At 51.5% G+C, this 18,532-nt stretch overlaps 1 protein-coding gene across 3 annotated transcripts in view; it reads left to right on the plus strand.

The window, feature by feature from the left end:
* The window catches only part of SYT12 (synaptotagmin 12), a 41,944-nt gene extending 36,548 nt beyond the window's left edge, over positions 1 to 5,396 (plus strand). For all 3 annotated transcript variants that reach the window (XM_065404182.1, XM_065404185.1, XM_065404183.1), the window contains 2 exons: positions 1,430 to 1,563; positions 5,223 to 5,396. In XM_065404182.1, the coding sequence (XP_065260254.1) occupies positions 1,430 to 1,563; positions 5,223 to 5,396 (308 nt within the window). The remainder of the gene's footprint in view (positions 1 to 1,429; positions 1,564 to 5,222) is intronic.
* Positions 5,397 to 18,532: the final 13,136 nt, after the last annotated feature.

Here is an 18,532-nt window from a genome sequence, read left to right on the forward strand (position 1 = left end):
AAACAGGGCCGACAAGAGGGGGGGAGGGAGAAAGCCGGGCCCCGGGACCCCTTCCGGAATTTTTTCGGGCCCCCCAGCAAGGGCGGACCGGCTAAACAGGGCTGACGAGGGGGGGGGGGGGGGGGAAGCTGGGCCCCGGGCCCCCTTCCGGACCGCCGGGACCCAGTAATTTGTACCGGCTTCTTCCCCCTCTCGTCGGCCCTGCGTAGAGCGGCTAGCAAGGGCAGTTGTTATTTACTGTTTGTAGTGTGTTAGTCCCAAATAGAGACAGGGCCGCATTGCGCTAGGCACTGCACTTAATCTCTGTACTGCTCAGCCACTAGGAGGCAGCATTGCTCACAGGCACAGTTTTTCTGTTGCCTCATTATAGTCACCGAGGATCCCCTAGTTAAATGGGAAGGGCCTGTTCTGCCACAGGTGAATGGGGAGTTTATTCAAGTCACCCCCAGGCATATTAACAGGTTACATTATTTATTTTTGTGGTAGTGCCTGGTAGCCCCAGTCACGGACCAGGACCCCGCTGTGCTTGGCGCTGTACAACCACAGTGCGAACAGATGGTCCCTGTCCCAAAGAGCTAATGCAGAGGCAACACGTGTGTGTGTGGGGGGGGGGGTTATGTCCTCCCCCCCCCACCCCCCCGATATCTGCCTTTCATTTAGCAACAGCTTCTATTCAGAGATTTTCAAAATGTGGGACGTGCCCCGCTAGGGATGAACGTTCAGGGATGCCAGCCCTGTACGACAGGGATCCACCCCTTGACTCACCTCAGCCGTGAGCCCCACTTGTCAGCTTATCCCAAGTCCAGCAACCCCCACGCTCCGAGAGCTGTGCTCCATCCTTGTTAGTAATGGCCAACGCTGTCACCTGCTCTGTGGTGCCCCGCGCTCATTGCTCCAGCCCCTGCCCGCCTCACCTCACCGGGAGAGGGGTGGCACCTCCAGGCAGGGGCTAGCAGCACCTGTACTGAAATGCCGCCCACTGGCCCGGGGCAGGCTTTTGCAATGTCAGCGCTTTCCTAAACTCGGTTGCGGTTTCTCCGCGCTGGGGTGGGGTTCAGGATGCGGCGCACTAGCCGCTGTGGGGCTGGCTGGGAGCGGAGGGGCCATGGGGAGCAAAGGTGGGGGAGAGAAGGGCCTCGCCAAGGGTGTTAGAGAGAGGGGGAGAGCAGGGCAAATGGACAGGAACATGTCCGTCTCTTCCTGCCCCCTCCCATGCCCCTCAGTCACTCCCACCCCGCACCCTGCAGAGGCAATGCATGGAGAAGTCATATGCCTCTCCATGACCAGTTACACATCATCTCTGAGCTACTGTGCGTATACCCCTTTTCCCTGAGGCGCCGTGTTCCCTGCGCTCACTCAGCATTGTCTCTGCTTATGGGTGGAGGACAGTTGGTGAATGATGGTCCTTTGCTTCCCATTGTCCAAACAGATCCTTTCGTCAAAGTGTACTTGCTTCAGGACGGGAGGAAGATCAGCAAGAAGAAGACAGCTGCGAAGAGAGGTGACACAAATCCAGTGTTTAATGAGGCCATGATTTTCTCAGTGCCTGCAATCGTCCTACAGGTGAGAACTTCCCAGTCAAGGGCAGACTGAAGAGTTGTAAATTTTTTTTTTTTTTTTTTTAAGCCAGAAAACTTTACACCGTTCATGAGATCCACCCAAACCTGCCTCTTGGGTCTACCCAACAGGGTGCATTCAAGACTGCACCTTCCCTCCTCCCCCACATCACGGAAATTACAGTACACCAGGGCCTGAGTATGTAACTAGAACTACAGACTGAGCTGTAAATCTTCACTCATCCTTAGCCTGACATTTACATTTTTCTGAAATCTCCTGGAGTTTGACTGCTTCTTATATCAGGGAAGAGATTCGGGCAGTGAGTTCCCTGGTGCAAATCAGAGAAACATTAAAATTAAATCCTGCAGCTGAAACAGGAGGGCCGATGGCTGAGATCTAACCAGGATCACTGCCCGGCTTGAAAGCAGAGAGTAATTTCATTTAGCAAGTCAGAGGCTCTGGTGTTAGCAGCTAATAAACGTGTCTGAAGGAGACACCTTCAAAGGACAGATAATAAGGAGGAAGCTTTCTTCAGTGGCATGGAAACAGGAAAGAGCCTATTAAGGTATGGTCGCCATAACAACATCGCCAGGGGTTTCCTCCTGTTCCTCCCACCGTGAGGGTGATAACGCTGAGATCAGGGAGAATTGGACAAAGAGAAAGGAAATGAATGTGTCAGTGAAAATGGCTAGAGCGGCAGTGAGTGAAAGCTAGATCTGTAGCGTATAAAGCTGCAGGTGCCGATGAAACACACTTGAGACTTTTCAAAACAACTGGGAGAGGAAATCTCAGAAAATCAGCTTCAATAAGTCCAAGGACTCAGGAGACAGGAAGGGTGGATCAGTGGTTAGGGGGCTAGGCTGCAGCTCAGGAAACCCAGGTGCAGTTCCTTGCTCCGCCACAGACTTTCTATGTGACCTTGGGCAAGTCACTTAGTCTCGCTGTGCCATCTCAGTATCCCATCTGTAAAATGGCACTAATAGCACTTCCCACCACCCAGTGGTGCTGTAAGGATAAGTACATTAAAGACTGGGAGGTGCGGCGGTGATGGGGCTATACAGCTATCTACGAGAGACGGGTAGAGATGCAGTCCCTGATGGCTGTGAAGAAGCAAACGTGGGACTGGAGCTCTGTGTAGGGAAGGGAATGCAGGAAATTGCCCTCTGCTTAGCCTGGCGTCCATCCCATGTAAACGATTCCCGCCTGTAACAAGGGAATTTGTGGTTGAACATTTGGGAGAGATGGGCTTTTTGAATGAAAGTCGGCCATGCCAAACAAATGGAATAGCTGGGTCTACCGCTCACTGACTGATTGGAGCAAGATCTGGCAATTGTCTTCAGTGGGCCACGGCTCTGGAGCAAAGGCAGCAAGTGGAAGCCTTGGCAGGCAAAGGGAATGACGTCTCTCTGAGTGTCAGTAATGCAGTCGCGCTCTTGAAACGTAAGGGAACTGGATAAATACCAAGGCATGAATCAGAAACATGTTGATTAGAACTGGTTGGAAATTTCCCACCAAAACTTTTTTTCAGTGGAAAATGCTTTTTTCAACCAAAGTGGAAGTTTTCATGAAAAACTTACATTTTGATCCAAAGGATTCTTTTATTGACCTTTTTTTCCCCCCAGAAATTTCCGGAAAGCTTCATTTCAGTGGGGGAGGAACCCACTTGTTCCCACTTTTTCCTCCCCTTTTTTTTCCAATGGGTAAAAGACTTAAAAATGTGAAAGCAAGTTATTTTTTTCTTACCAAAATGATGCGTTGTTTAAAATTTCACAACCAGGGGAAAATAAAAAGCAATTAACAGAAAGTTTCAAACAAAATGAAAAGATGCTTGTGCTTTTGAAATGTTTGTGTAATACACACCATCGTTTTCTGACCCGCTCTGTCTAGTGCTGATGGACAGAGCATAACTTTGCATGGTAAGTATGGAAAGGCAAAAAGCGTAGTTCCAGATCTAAACTGCTCCAGAACTCAAAACCCAGGCTGTCTCATTCAGACACATCTCTAACGACAAGGCTTTCAAAGAGGGGAACTGCTGGGGTCATTTCTAGGGCCCCCGGTAAAGTCAACGAAAGCGAAGGCTGCTCAGCACCTCCCAGCAGGATCGGGCTCCTTGTGAGTGAAAGTTTCTAGGCTGTATCCTGAAGGGTGCTGAGTGTCTGCTACCCTGTGTGACATCAGCCGGCATGGGGCACTGTGAGCTGGTGCTCAGCTGCTCTCAGGGGTTGGCCTGGTTGAAAAGCAGTCGTAGCTCTAGAGGAGGATTTCTACAAAGGGGAATTTAATAGACAACCAGGTCAGCATCACTCTGGAGTAAACTGGCCCTCGTGGTGCTGACAGATACTATTCTGCTGGAACGCTCTTCCACCCAGCCACCTACATGAACAGAACTGCACTGGCTTTGTGCTGGAGCTCCTTAAGTAGGAAGAAGTAGTGCTGGGCTTGTTTTTTCCATCTTGAGTTTAAGGGGAGGGTCATTTCTCTCCAAGCCACTCTCAGCAAGGGACTCTGTGGGAAGACGCCTGTTGACTTCAGGGCCCCCGAGAGCAGGTCCCCTGTCTGTTCCCGGCAGCTGGCTGGGATGTGAGAGAATGTGCTGTGGATTTGTCTCTGCGGTTCGTTTCAGAGGGGCAGCCGTGTTAGTCTGTATCAGCAAAACCAACGAGGAGTCCTTGTGGCACCTTAGAGACGAACACATTTCTGGTTTGGAAGTAGCGTGGGACATAATGAAAAGCAGGGCTGGGTCGCTAAACTAACCAGAGTAATCTCCACTTTGCATGCAGGCTCACACGGAGCCGGTTCCATTGCTCAGCTCATGCGAGAAAGGGGCTGCTGTGTACTCGGTACACAATGGAAATATTCCTTGGGCTGAGGTCTGAGTTACACTCTCCTGTGCTAATTATTCATAATGCTGACCCCTTAGGCAGTAACCAAAGCTACCCTATCTGCTAGTATTAAAGTGGGCTTTTACTCTGCAACGGGCCTGTGTATACATGGTTCCCAGTCCCTCAGCAGATCAGCTCCCTCTGTGTGTCCAGATTCAGATCTGCTGACTTGAGTGACAAAAATAAGGCTTATGGCTTTTTACGCAGAGCCAGCACTCCCACGGGAGACTATTCCACCTTGTGTGTTGTTGGCAGGATTATTTACTGTATTCCAGAGACAAGGTGGGGGAGGTAATATCCTTTATTGGACCAACTTCTATTGGTGAGAAAGACAAGCTTTCGAGCCGCACACAGCTCTTCTTCAGGTCTGGGCTGAAGTGGGAAGTGAGTGTGAGTCTAATAGATGTCACAGACACACTGTGCTAGCGTAAATTTCCCCAGCTTGTACTCCCCTGGAATCCAGTAGACTTTTCTCAGAGTTTGGCCCCTTGAGTCTCATAAGAACCTACTCTCAGGAGATTTTGGAGACTCTGTGCTTTCAGGGATACCTCAAGCACCACCTCACTCATGATACTTGACCCTTGCCTTTCACTGCCATCGGGCATCAAATTGTGCTTAGATTGCAGTAGGGTCTTTGGGGCAGGGACTCTATTTTTGTTCTGTGTTTGTACAGCGCCTAGCACAATAGGTCCTGGTCTGTGACTGGGGCTCTGAGGCGCTACCTCAATACAAAGAAATAAATAATGCAATGGGACATTGGTAATGTTTTCTGTGCCCCTCCAGGATCTCTCTCTCCGGGTGACGGTGGCAGAGTGTTGCGAAGATGGGAGAGCGGAAAACATTGGCCATGTCATCATTGGCCCGTCGGCCAGCGGCATGGGCATCACGCACTGGAACCAGATGTTGGCCACCTTAAGGAAGCCAGTGTCCATGTGGCACCCAGTTCTACGAAACTAAGGGCAAAGTTACACTCTGCGAGTATCTTGCATGGTGCCTAGACTTCCCATAAGCAAATATTCTTGGCAAATGGACAGTGGTACGTGGGACATAAACTATTTTTCCAAATGTTCTTCACAAGTTCCATTTAGTAAGAAGGAGCAGCAGGGGAAGTCACTGAATCAGATTATTGAGAAAGCTTCAGTGGACTAAAACCTGAGAGAAGAAGCAACTCAAGTGTGATTATGCGCAGAAGTAGCTTCCGGGCAAACACTTCCTCCCTAGCACTTCCTTTCCAGTGACACCCGCTTGGGAGTCCCATTATCCCTAATCGTCTGTGATTTTATTTTCCAGTGAACATTACACAATAGAGCATGGTCTGTTCACTGACTTAAGAGGGTTAGGGGTAAATTTGTGATCTGGCACCCACGGTGGGCTTAGCCCCACAGGTTTTCAAGACAGTGCCGGGGGGGAGTTTAGCCACATGGATTTCCATCTACATGATGGCCAGGCTGGCATTTAACCACCGGGTGTTTTCAGTGCAGGGGCCAATGGTTTTAATACAGTGCTGCCCTGACAATAGTGCCCTCTCCAAGAGGGGTCCTTTGGTTCCTCCTCTGGATGGCTCCCCATTAAAAACTTGAGTTCAGGCACAGTGAGCAGCTCCATAAATAGCGGGTGCTTATCTTCCCCGTCCGATTACTGGACATTCTGAGCTAAACTGTGAGCAGAGGGAATACAAATGTTGGCATTTTTAATAAAGGAGCAGCCTTTTTAAAAAAAGAAAGATATTTCCCAAAGCATAATATGAACCTAAAGGAGAGTCCCTTTAGGAAGAACTCATACTGCACTTTACCATTTCAATGAAACCCCCCTTTTCCACAGCCCATTCTCTCAAAGGCTCGATTCTGCAGTCAGTAGAAGTTGAGGGCCCTCAGCACCTTGGACTCTTGGATTTTGGGGGTCTCCATGTTTGAGGTTGGCTGAAATTCTTCAAATTTCAATTAAAAATGTCATCAAAATCTGACTGGGAAAAAATGGGGATGGTGGTGGAATTTGATAACATATTGGTGACTCCTGTTTTTTTGACCAACTATGGAACAGGGTGAAATGTTTTGAATTTCAAATGCCAACCAGAAAAGCGGGGAAATGTCCACTCACAAAACAGCTGATTTCTTTTTTTCCCCTCCTGTTTTCCGGCCAATTCTAGAGTCCAACTTGAGACACATTGGTGCCAATTTCCAGAGCTCCTGAGCTTCTGTAGACCTTCAGTGCGGATTGTGGGTGCTCAGCACCTCTGGGAGCCAGGTCCACAGGGTCTCGTATTGGGCACCCAACAGTGTAGGCCTCAGTTTTTACTCAGTCCCCACCTAAAGATCAAGTTGCGGTCAAGTTTAGCATATGCCAGCTTATCCCAGCCTCAGCTCAGCCACTCTTCCTAGTCAAGATAAACCCAGGGTTGCCAGCTATCACAGTTGTGTTGCAAATCTCATGATTTTTGGTGTTTTCCGTAAAGCCCCAGCTCTTGGAATCATGTTGTTACTTGCTAATCTCACTTAAAACAAAAACAACAAACAAACTAGCTAACCAAATTAAGTGTCTAGCCCTCATGATAATGGAGAAAAGCTTGAAAACATGAGCACTCAGGGCTCAAACACCACAACGCAAATGTAAAGAACCCCAAATTTATTATTTGTATAAAATGTCATGATATTTCAGCCAATCTCGTGATTTTTGGGGCGGGCACCTGATTCTCAGTTTTGAATTTAGGAGTTGGGAAAAGTTCAGTCTCATTGGGGACAATTGGTGTTTGTTTGCTTCAGGGCAGTGTAAAAACTGATTGAGACTCTTCAGAAGAACCAGCTGCCGCTGAAAGCTGTGGAGGTGGAATGCAAGCCCATTTCCTGCCATGTTTGAACTTGGAAAAGCCATCAAGAACCAAAATGTGTTGCTCATTGAGGCCTAAGGGGGTCTGAAATCAGTGCTCTGTTGTGATGGGCTTTCCATGAAATGAAGGGAGAGATTACTTAATAGAGGGGAAATAAAACCAGTCAGCCGTTTAATTCTACCTCTGTCCAACCAAATGGCATGCGGCGGGGGAGTTGGCTTCAGCATCTGGGCAGAACCATCAAAAGCAGGCATAGCTGGATGCAGCCAGCCCATATTTCCTCACAGCCCAGGGATAGTTTCTTTAAAGCAGTCTTGGTCAGGCTGCGCCCTGTACTCTTCTGGGGCGGGATACCCAAGCTAATAGGAGAGGTGATCAAAGCAATGGCGCATTGTTTCTTTGCTGCCTTGAAGACTTGTAGTCAGTGAGGATTCAGACAAGACAGGAGAGGGGGCTCAGACTGCACCTCGGCTGTGCTGGGTGCTGCCATGTCTTGGCAGGTATGAAGCTATTAGCAGGGCTCCCCCTGCTCCAGAATGCACCGTTAGCCTTAGGGGCTGGCACATGCTCATTGCTTAGGGGAGGGGAGAACCAAATATCGGTGTGCTCTGGGGAGCCCCCATTTCCCCTCATCTTACCTGTGTAGGAGCCAGGCAGCTTATGGACCCAGCTGAAATGCCCAGCAGGGCTCCTGGGTTCTACTTGCTTGAGGGCAAGCCCAAGCTTCCTGGGCACACAGTGCCATTGGGCAGCAGGCACTGGGCGAGAGCATGCTGCGTACCCAGTGCCACTTCCCCAAGCCGGGGGGCTTCCCCTTTGCTAGAGAAACATGCTTGTTTTCAGTGTGAATCACCCTTGTCACATGCCTCAATCAAACGGTGGGGAAGTATGTCAAGTCCAACAATTGCAGCTTTGTGAACATGAGACTCACCAACTTTCCAGCTCCAGCAGCTTCCTACATCGCTAGTCAAAGGGCATGGGGGGTGGGGGGGGGGAGGCTGTTCCTTAGCACTGGGTTCTGGGCTTGGCCCTGTGTCAAACTCCTTCCTCCTGCTCTCAAATGTTCTTCACAAAGCTTTAGGATAAACTGACGTTGGCTTTGAACTTTGTTGGCTATCTGGGCCTGATTAAAGGCCAGCTTCAGTGGGCTTTGGCTCAGGTGTAATATTCCCCCCGTCTTGATTCAGACAAAGGTTAGAAGCCGTTTTATTTACATGGGCTAGTGTCCCAGTTGTAGCTCCCTCTATGATGGAAGCAGAGCAAGGATGGTCTTCTGATTAAGGCTCTGGACCAAGACACAGGAGAAGGGGGCTTTAGCCCTGGCTCTGATACAGACGTATATGTGGTATTGGGCTATCACTCAGACTGCACCATTACTGGATGTCTTTTTAAGAGCTATGCTGGAGTCCAACCACCAAGTTATTAATGCGGAAATTGCTGGGTGAGATTCCCTGAGCTGTGTGATACAGGAGCTCAGAAAAGATGATCGCAATGCTCCCTTCTGGCCTTAAAATGTGTGTGTTCAAATATCCTTCCCGAGCATCAGATCCATTTGGGAGCACAAGGCCAGGCCGAAACGCTTTTGGCTGCAGCCTCTGATAATGCTTGGTGCAAAGAAGAATGAAAATATTAACGGTATTTATGGGACCCACCAAAAAGCAACAATGGCGGTAGTTAAAATTTGTACTTTGAATGCTTAATAATCCGCTCTCTCCACGCCATTGTTTTTTCAGCATTACATCATAGCAGAGTAGAGCAATGTGCCAGCGGTGGGGGGTAGGGGTTATATGAAAAGTGTATCTAGCATCATGCCGTAGCTGTGCGATGTATTTAAATGGTTATGTTATCACTTTAAAGACCTGTCAGCCTCGGTGTATTGAACTACAGCACCTGCCCTTCATTCCAGCTGAAAGATAAATAAACAGCGAGGAGACTTGGCAAATGACTTCATGCAGAGTTGTTTTCTTTGGCACGCTGGAGCTAAAAACTGACCATGATTGTAAAGTGTGTGGGGTTGTGTGAGTGTGAACATAGGTAGGGGAGCTCAGTTTCCCCATCCTTAAAAGGGGGACAATAATCCTTCTCAGGAGGGGTTGTGAGCCCAACTTCATTAGTACACCTCTACCCTGATATAATGCGACCCGATATAACACGAATTCGGATATAACACGGTAAAGCAGTGCTCTGGGGGGCTGCGCACTCCGGCGGATCAAAGCAAGTTTGATATAACGTGGTTTCACCTATAAAGCAGTAAGATTTTTTTGGCTCCCGAAGACAGCGTTATATTGGGGTAGAGGTGTATCTGTAACACATTGGATAAAAGGCATTGCAGATGAGCAGAGTCTTAATTGTTGTTTTCTTCTTGGTTTGAATGTCCACCTTTAAAACCATTCTGAATGTAGGATTCATCAGCATGGGAAGAACCTGTGAAATGTGACCACCTGCTGGGAGGGACACAGCGACAACGCACTGAGCAGTGTTTCAATGACACACACTTGTTTGAGATCCCTCCCCCCAAAAAACAACTCTTCACGTGGGCCGCCAAAGAGCCGTAAGATGGTCAAGGATTTCGCCTCCAAGGCAATTACAGAGCAATGCCGAACGCAACGCAAAGGCTCCATATCCTTCCCTGAGCCACCGGCGCTACTTAATGGGAATCTGAAGGCAATGTTCCAAACGTGGCTGTCAACGTTCGGAATTCGGGTGCGAGGGTGGGGTGACTTCCAGGTGAAAATACAAAATTAGAAGCTGCAATCCCTGTAAATTAAAAACCAGCCAGACGTGAGTTAGTTCCTGGAAGCGAAGGGAAAGGCCGCTGCGCGTCTGTTACACTCATCTTAGTGCTGGGGCGGAGGCAGGTGAGAGCGTGGGGACTCTCTGGAGGCCCAAGGACCATGCCCTGCAGCCACAGAAGATGGGCCACAGTCTGCTCTCTGCATGGCCTCTGTAAACCCCGAGCGATTCAGCTAGAGGCAGTGGGGCATCTCTGGATTTGCACTGGGGTTAGTGACAGCAGAATCTGTCCCAGTAAATCTAGCTGCTCTAGTCCTCCCTTGGCCTTTCCTCTGCCCATCTGTTAGCCCCTCTGTTTCCTAAGCCCTTCTTTATCTGCCTCTCTTCTCTCCTTCCCCACCCCCTCCTTCTCTCTTTCCATCAGCCCCCTTTCTCCATTCTCTCTGTGTTCTCCATTTCCCCTTCCCTTCCTTCTATCTGTCTGTCATATATCCCCTCTCTTTTTTCTGACCCTCCCCCCTTCCCTGCTCTCTCCCACTAAGCTATGCAGCCTGGTCTCATTAACCGGCCAGCAGCAGCACCTCTTACCACTAATGCAAACACCTTAGGCCCTTCCCTCATTTGCTCTCTGTGTCCCTGAGGAGACTCCACAGTGCCAGGTGGACTGGGCCCTGTACCAACATCCTTGGGAGAGTTCAGCAGCCCTGGAGCCTCCATACATGCGCATTCGGCTGAGCCAGGGCAGCATTCTGAGAGGGGGCTCTAAATCCCTTCAGTATAATCAGCAAATAATTCTTCCAGCTTTGCTGGTTCCTCTGCCGCTGGGAATTGCATCCCATTGCCTCCCTCTCTCTGCCCCTAGGCTTTGGCTAGTTTGAGTCCAAAGGGTTACAATGACTTGCTGTGACAGGCAGCGCTGGTACCAGCCTTCCCAAACCGGCATTGCCCTGACATACAAGCACAACGGCTGAGGAAGAGGCCACAGCAGGGACATGGGCGAAGAGGGTACCAGTCAGATTTAGTCCTGCTTTCTGACTGGATGCTGAGAATAGATGGCGCCATCCCGTGAGAGGCCAACGAAAGGCTCAGCGGGAGCTCCTAACACATCCATGCAAATGTACACACACACACAGAGACCAGATTTTGACAGCCCATTAAGAGGGCACGTCTTCTGCCTCTCTGTATTTCTGTCCCCATTACTCCTGAACTGGCCTGTCTCAGCCCAGACACCATCTTGTGTAAAACCTGCTCTGTAGGGAAGTAGCATGAACTCGACCATAGGAGACCTGGTTTCTAACCCTGGCTCTGCCACTAAGGTACTTACATGCCTGGCCACTAAGGGATGACATGTCTAGTTTAGGAATTTAGCTGTTGTTCCCCCGACCCCCAAATCACCTCACACTCTTTAATGCATTTCACAGTACCCCTGTGAGGTAGGGCAGCTGAGGTACAGAGAGGTATTTAGGTTCCTAATTGCCTCTTCAAGCACCAGGGACGGGCTCAAAACTACTGCTTAGCTGCCACCTAACCCCGTAGGAACCTGAGTCTCCATAGTGCCTATGTTTCTGAGGGGTGGGCATGCACACAGCCGGCTAAGCACTGACGCCACCCGACAGGTAATAGTTGCTCAGAGCCCTAGTACAAGCCAAAGCCTCAGCACATACAAAGCAAGTGTCTCGAACCATGTGTGTCTCGAAACATGACCTCACTCCCGTTCCTGTTATCTCCTTAGTTGTCCCCTGCAATTATTTGGAATCCCAGACCTGTGGATCCTCCTCTTAGGCTGGGGGGAGGTCCTTTAGCAGTGGGTGGGCTTCTGCCTGCCCACTTCCTGGATCCCAACAGGACCATGTGTTTGCCCGCCTACCTCGCCTATGGGGCTGGCTTTTGTGCACCTAACACTTGCTACCTATCCAACCCCTACAGCGAAACAGCTGGAGGAAGGCCACTGCCACGGGGTGGGGCAGCACAAAAGGCAGCCGGGGGCTCAGTGACTAGGGCATGCCCCAGGCTGGTGGCTATTCTGGGTACTTTTGCTTGGGTTTGTCATGAAAAACAGCTGGCCTGGCTCAAGCAGCTAACTCCAGGGTCATAGCTGAGAATCCTGACTGGTGGTAGGTCTCTCCCTCTGGCCTGGCAGGCACCTAAGGGCCAGATCAACAGGCGTTAGGCACCGAAATAACTTTGAGGCTGCCCCACCCCCATTTCCTCTGCACGCCTGGCTAGCTTAGGCGGCTGGCTGGCTTCTGAGAATCCCACCCTTAGGTGCCTAACATATAGGGAGCCTGAGCACCTAACGCAGGGCGAGGCTGCCACTGGGCAGGAGGCGTTCGGCATTGCAATGCCGCAGGGCCTTTGGGAATCTAGCCCTAAGTGATTTACCCAAGGCCACACACAAAGTCTGTGGCAGAGCAGGGCCCTAACCACTGACCCACCTCTCGTGCCCTGCCTGACCCTGGGCAGGGCACTTCCACTCCATGCCAGCTGTTGCCTCTCAGCCGTTGTCTGGCTCCTCTGTTTAGCTTTTATGTAACAGGCCCTTAGGCTGACCAGCTGTCCCGATTGTACAGGGACAGTCCTGATTTTTGGGTCTTTTTCTTATATAGGCTCCTATTACCCCTGTCCCAATTTTTCACACTTGCTGTCTGGTTACCCTTCAGGCCCTGCTCTGAAAAATTTACAGTGTGTTTGTACAGCACCTGGCACAATGGGGCCGGAAGCGCAGTTGTTACACAAATACTAATCATGACTTCAGTTGGGCCAACGCTCCGCTCAGGAGGCCAGAGGGCTCGTTCAAGGACATTGCAGCAATTGCGCTGGAAAGTGGCTGTAAGAGGCCTTCCTGGATCACTGAAAACAGACACCATTAAAGTCCATCTTAATTAAAAAGCTTGGTTAATGCAGAGTTACGGTTTCCCCGCAGCAGCCTGTGTCCTTCCAGAATGTCGAGTTCAGCCAAACTAAAATGTCAGGGGGAAAACAAACAGGAACTACAGAGTTTAACTTACACACCCATGTAACTTTAACTTTGCCTCCCCTCCCCAAGCTGGCAATAGCGGCAATAGCCACTGGGAATTAGTCACATGCACCGCAGCAGCATTCAGTGTGACAGTAGCTGTATTGAACGGTTTGCTGGAGGAGGCAGTAGCTGGGGCAGGTTGGGCACGAGGTATTTGAGAACTGAGCTGGGGGTTAGTCTGAGGGGTGTCACAGAGCTGTACGATCAGGTGATGAGGGTTTGTGCCTACCCTGTGTGTGAGTAAAGGAAAGGGGCACATGTGTACCCTGAGAAGCTAGTCTGCAGCATTTTAGTGCAGAATTGTGCAGGTTGGTGCAGAAGTCAGGCACCTGGGGGAGGTCTTGCTGCTAGAATTGGCAGTAATGAGGCGGGAGAGCGAAGCAGTCTGTGGGGTTACTCATGAGTAAAGGCAAGTATAGTTTAGATGGTATATTGTAAGTGTGGCGTGGTTGTTACATTTCACAACTGTGGTATTCTGTCAGGAGAGTAGGCTTAGGCCTGGTCCACACTACAAAGTTAAGTTGTCATAAGCCGCCTTGTGTCAGCTTATTTGGGCATGTGTCTATATTCCTATTTGTCGCCTGCTGATGTAACTGCTCTATTACGGTGCTTCAGTAACTCCCCCTTCCCAATGGCACTGAGCCACGAGCAACGTCCTGTGTTCGACGCAATGCGAGTGTAGCCACCGCATGACCTATGTCAAGCCTAATAATCCTCTGGCATCTGTCCCACAATGCTAGACAGTGATCGCTCTGGTCATGGAGCCCGGAAGCCATATCCTCCCACCGCACTTTAAACGTCCTGGGTATTTTTGAAATGCCTTTTCTTGGTTGCCCAGCTGGGTCAGCACGCCTAGCAGCTCTCCTTTGTTGTGTGCAACCAGGGCCGGCTCTAGGCACCAGCAAAGCAAGCAGGTGCTTGGGGCGGCAAATTTGCAGGGGCGCAAGAATCCAGCATGAGAGCTGAGAACCAACAGGGAGCCCTGGGAGCTGTAGTTCCTTGGTTAGCTCCCTGCCTATAGAGCCAGCCCTGGAGCAGGGAAAGAACTACATTTCCCAGCATTCCCTCGGCCGCAATTAACAGGAAAGGGAGGGGGAAGGAGTGTAGAACTGAAACCTCATGCTGCAGCTTGCTGTAAATGGTAGGAACAGAGCCAGCTCTAGGTTTTTTGCTGCCCCCCACCTCAGCCCTGGGCTCCCCCTGCACCCCTGTGTTGCCCCAGCCCTGGACTCTCCCCCGCCCACACCCCCTGCTGCCCCAGCTCTGGCCCCCACCTGCACCCCCTTGCTGCCCCAGCCCTGGGCTCTTCCCCCTCCTCCCCCCCGCACCTCCTGCCACCCCAGCCCTGGGCTCTTCCCCCCACCCCCATCTCCTGCCACCCCAGCCCTGGGCTCTTCTCCCCCCCGCACCCGCACCCCCTGCCGCCCCAGCTCTGGCCCCTACCCGCACCTCCTGCCGCCCCAGCCCTGGGCTCTCCCCCCACCCGCATCTCCTGCCACCCCAGCCCTGGGCTCTTCTCCCCCCCCTGCATCCGCACTCCCTGCTGTCCCAGCTCTGGCCCCCACCTGCACCTCCTGCTGCCCCAGCCTGGGCTCTTCTCCCTGCACCTCCTGCCACCCCAGCCCTGGGCTCTCCCCCAAAGAAAGAATTGGGTGGACTAAATGGACATTGCACCTCTCTATCTGAAGCCTAGCAAGGCAGGTACGTGGATCCCACTAGAATTTAAAATGAAAAGTAAGGGAGGGGAGGCTCTACTAGACTGGGCAGCTTTAGATACAGTACCAGGCACGTAGGAGGATTTCCACTTCTGAGCCACGGAAGCAGAAATTGACTTTTCTTTTCCAGATTTAGCTAATATTCAGAAAGGGAATCCAGCACCTGCCTTCCAGATTTGAACACCCTCAAAATTCAGGAGTGCTCAAGCTCAATTTGGGCAGCTGTTACTTCATTTCTCCCAAATCAAATATACTGATCCACTGTAACTTGCTGTAGGAAAAAGTAGAATAAATTGAGCAAGAAATGCTTCCCAGTGGTTATTAGGACTGGAATTGCTATTTTCAACAGCCATTGCTTTTTATTATTATTATTATTATTAAGTTTTAGTTTTATTTGTTTAAAAGGAAGACAGTGATATTGCATTGGCAAATTCCCCATAGAAACAAAGACTGGAACAAAAGAATAATAAAGGCACCTCAACTTTTCCTCATTTATGTAGGACAGTCTTATAATATGCATCCAGATATCCTCCAATCACACAAGCTGAAAATTGTTCCACTTTACTGCAGTTCTGTAACCATATGGGAACCAATCCTGTCTGTGTTCTGTGCACATCCAAAATTCCTGCTGAATGACCCGCCCTGGGAGCGAGTTACCAGTGACCCAGGGCTGGGGCGGCAGGAGAGTGCAGTGGGGGGGTGGGGGAGGAGCCAAAATTTGTTTTGCTTGGGGCAGCAAAAAACCTAGAGCCGGCCCTGTGTGCAACTGCCCAACGCACTGCTGCCAGGCGTGGCCAGGAGATCCAGGAGGCCAGGCACAGCTACAGAGCAGTCTTAGAAACATGGACACCTGTAACCAGATTGCACAGAGGAGCAGGCAAAGAGGTAGGACAGGGATCAGCAGCAGTGCGGCAGGCACACCACAAGGCCAGGAAGGCCAACAGTTGCTTCTGGTGCCAAGCTGCAGACCTGACGCTTTTGCAATGAGCTGCATGCCATATTTGGTGGCTGCCTAACCACCACTTGGCAGGGCAGGTGGGTACCTCTGCGGAGCCTGTGACACAGACCCCTGCCGTGAACAGCGTGGAGGAGGAGGGTCACGTGTCCAGCTGAGCCATGAGCCAGGAATCTCTTTGAGACTACACCAGCTGTCTAGCCCATCCCACCAGGATGAGCCTGAGCCAGGAGACCGACCCTCGGGTAAGTGTGCACATGCATTCTCCCTTGCGAGGTTTAAATGGTGCCTGCCCCAGCCCCAAGTTGGCAGGCCACAGGGATGGACTTTTCTTTGATTTACGAGAAGAGGCAGAGAGGTACAACAAACACAGGTAAAGTTGTTATCTGCTTGTCGTTCCCCTCTAGGGTTAGGTGGGATCCCAGAGCTCAGGCTTCAGCCCCAACCCGAACAGCTACACAGCGGTTTTACAGCCCCACAGCCTGAGCCCCAGGAAGCTGACTGGGGTCAGCCCCAGGTGTTTAATTGCTGTGTAGACATACCCCTAGGGCCTAGTCTCCCCTTAGGGATTGTAGGCAACTTCCATTGTCACCCTGACTGCAAGAGCTGCCTGTCCTCTCAGTCAGGGAGAGGCGCCCTGCTCTGAGAATCTAGGGTCTCCCACTTTCTTGCTTATATAATTGCCCAGACCAGCAAGAACCACAACTTCCGCTGTAGGTTTTTAAGCAGCGAGATGCCCATATCGTACTCAGGAGAAGGAGCCGCCCCCCTCAACATGTAAGGAGCAATGGAGGTTTTATAACACTCTGGCACCAGCCCCCTTGGGGGCACAGCAGGTTCACTCTGCTGCCAATGGGCTCACAGGGCCGGATCCTCAGCTGGAGTAAATGGCAACGACTCCACAGAAGTCAGTGGCGCTGTGTCCATCAACACCAGCTGAGGCTGTGGCCCACCATGTTATCACTACGGCATTGGAATGAAGCAGGCGTCCCCCTGGCCACCATGCAAGGCGTCCCCCTGGCCTGCACAGGTTGTGATGGGCGCAGACAGGACGAAGGAAAGCAGTGGGGTTTGGCGGGAGGGAAAGCGCTCACTGCACAGAGATGGCTGAGCACCACTAAGAATTTCTCAGCCTGGGCACGACCAGCAGAGCCTGTCCTGTGCTGAGTCAATGCAGGCTGACCATTACCTGCTTCTGAGCTGAGTGTTTTACCCACCACTTTTGCCCACCTGTTTTGGTGTCACCAGCTTCCATTGCTGACCGTGCAGCAGTATCTAAGTCCCAGCGATAGGTTGGTGATCTTTTAGGGTCCATCCCACTCCCTCTATTAGTCTGAAGTGACATTTCCTCCCTTCCCATTGGCTGCCTCTGCACAGATGGCCATGCATAATCAGGGACCTTGCCTAGCGCTATTTTTAGCCATGTGTGGAGCTCCCACCTGTGCCTCCACAAGCCCAGGCCCGTGTTTAGTGAAGCGTTCCTACTCAGCGCAGGAAACGCCATCCAAGTCAGCCCCCTCCCCCCACACACCTCTTCCCTCTGGTTGTCAGAAGCTGCTGAATGTATCCTCCCCAACACAGCAGCTGTGAGCCAAGCTTGTAGAATACCACGTGGGGCTGTCAGCCGGCATCCAGCTGCACTATCAATGGCACCCGTTCCAAAATCAGTTCTCAGGAGTTAAAAAGGGGACTGTAAAATGCTGCTATGAGGATTTCATAGCATAGTGACACATTTGCTCACTGATGGGTCAGATCCTCCACAGGAGCATATCACCAGCCCTGCATTGACTTCAGTTACACCAGCCCTGGGCATTTGGCCTGACTTACCTAACTGGCAGTGCTGCAAGCAGCCTGGGTTCAGAGACTCAAAGTGGGTTCTTTCTGCCCCTTGTATCAGGTCTACTGTGCAAAAGTAGTAACTACACGACCTCACACTGCGTCGGGCTCCCTGCCATCTCTCCATGTGACAGGTCTTGTCCTAGCAAGCTTCCTGCATAGCAGTTTGCATGCTCAGATTTTACTGTTGCTCAGAGTTGCATGCAGAGCAGGCCCATGGAGTGTAAACTCTTCGTGGCAGGCCCAGTGGGACCTGATTCTGTTCTTACTCATGCAAAGATCATTCTCCTAGCCTGCTGCTTTACTATGTTACCTCGCTCTTTGACTTCCTCCACTGGCTCTCCCTGCTCTATTGCATTAAACATAAGCTCCTTGTACACACTTCCAAGGCCCTTCATGGTGATACCCCACCCTACCTATCATCTCTCATTCGCTGTTTGCTGCTGAGGCTCACCTCCACTCAGCCATGACGTCAGCCTCCATCACCCACTTACTACATTTTCAAACAAGCACCTTTGTGCTTCCTCCCATGCTGCTCCCCATGCTTGGGAAGTGCTCCCCATAAACTAGGGTTACCATATCTATTAAATAAAAAAAGAGGACCCTCCACGGGCCCTGGCCCCGCCTGTTTCCCCACCCCAGCCCCGCCCCAACTCCGCCCCTTCCCCGCCCTAACTCCGCCCCCTCCTCCCTCCCACTCCCAGCCACGGGGAAAGGGCTGCCCGAGCGCTACCGGCTTCACGGTTTGCCGGGCAGCCCCCAGACCCTGCGCCCCCGGCCGGCGCTTGCCCAGCGCAGCTGGAGCCCGGGAGGGGAAGCACCCAGCCGGGGGCGCAGGGTCTGGAGGCTGCCCGGCAAACCGTGAAGCCGGTAGCGCTTGGGCTTCGGGCAGCCCCCTTGCCTCCGGACCCTGCGCCCCCAGCCGGGCACTTCCCCTCCCGGGCTCCGGCGGCGCAGGGTCCGGAGGTATGGGGGCTGCCCAAAGCCCGTAGCGCTCGGCTCTTAAACAGA

The sequence above is a fragment of the Emys orbicularis genome, chromosome 4, assembly GCF_028017835.1.
Source record: "Emys orbicularis isolate rEmyOrb1 chromosome 4, rEmyOrb1.hap1, whole genome shotgun sequence".
In the NCBI taxonomy this organism is placed as follows: domain Eukaryota; kingdom Metazoa; phylum Chordata; order Testudines; family Emydidae; genus Emys; species Emys orbicularis.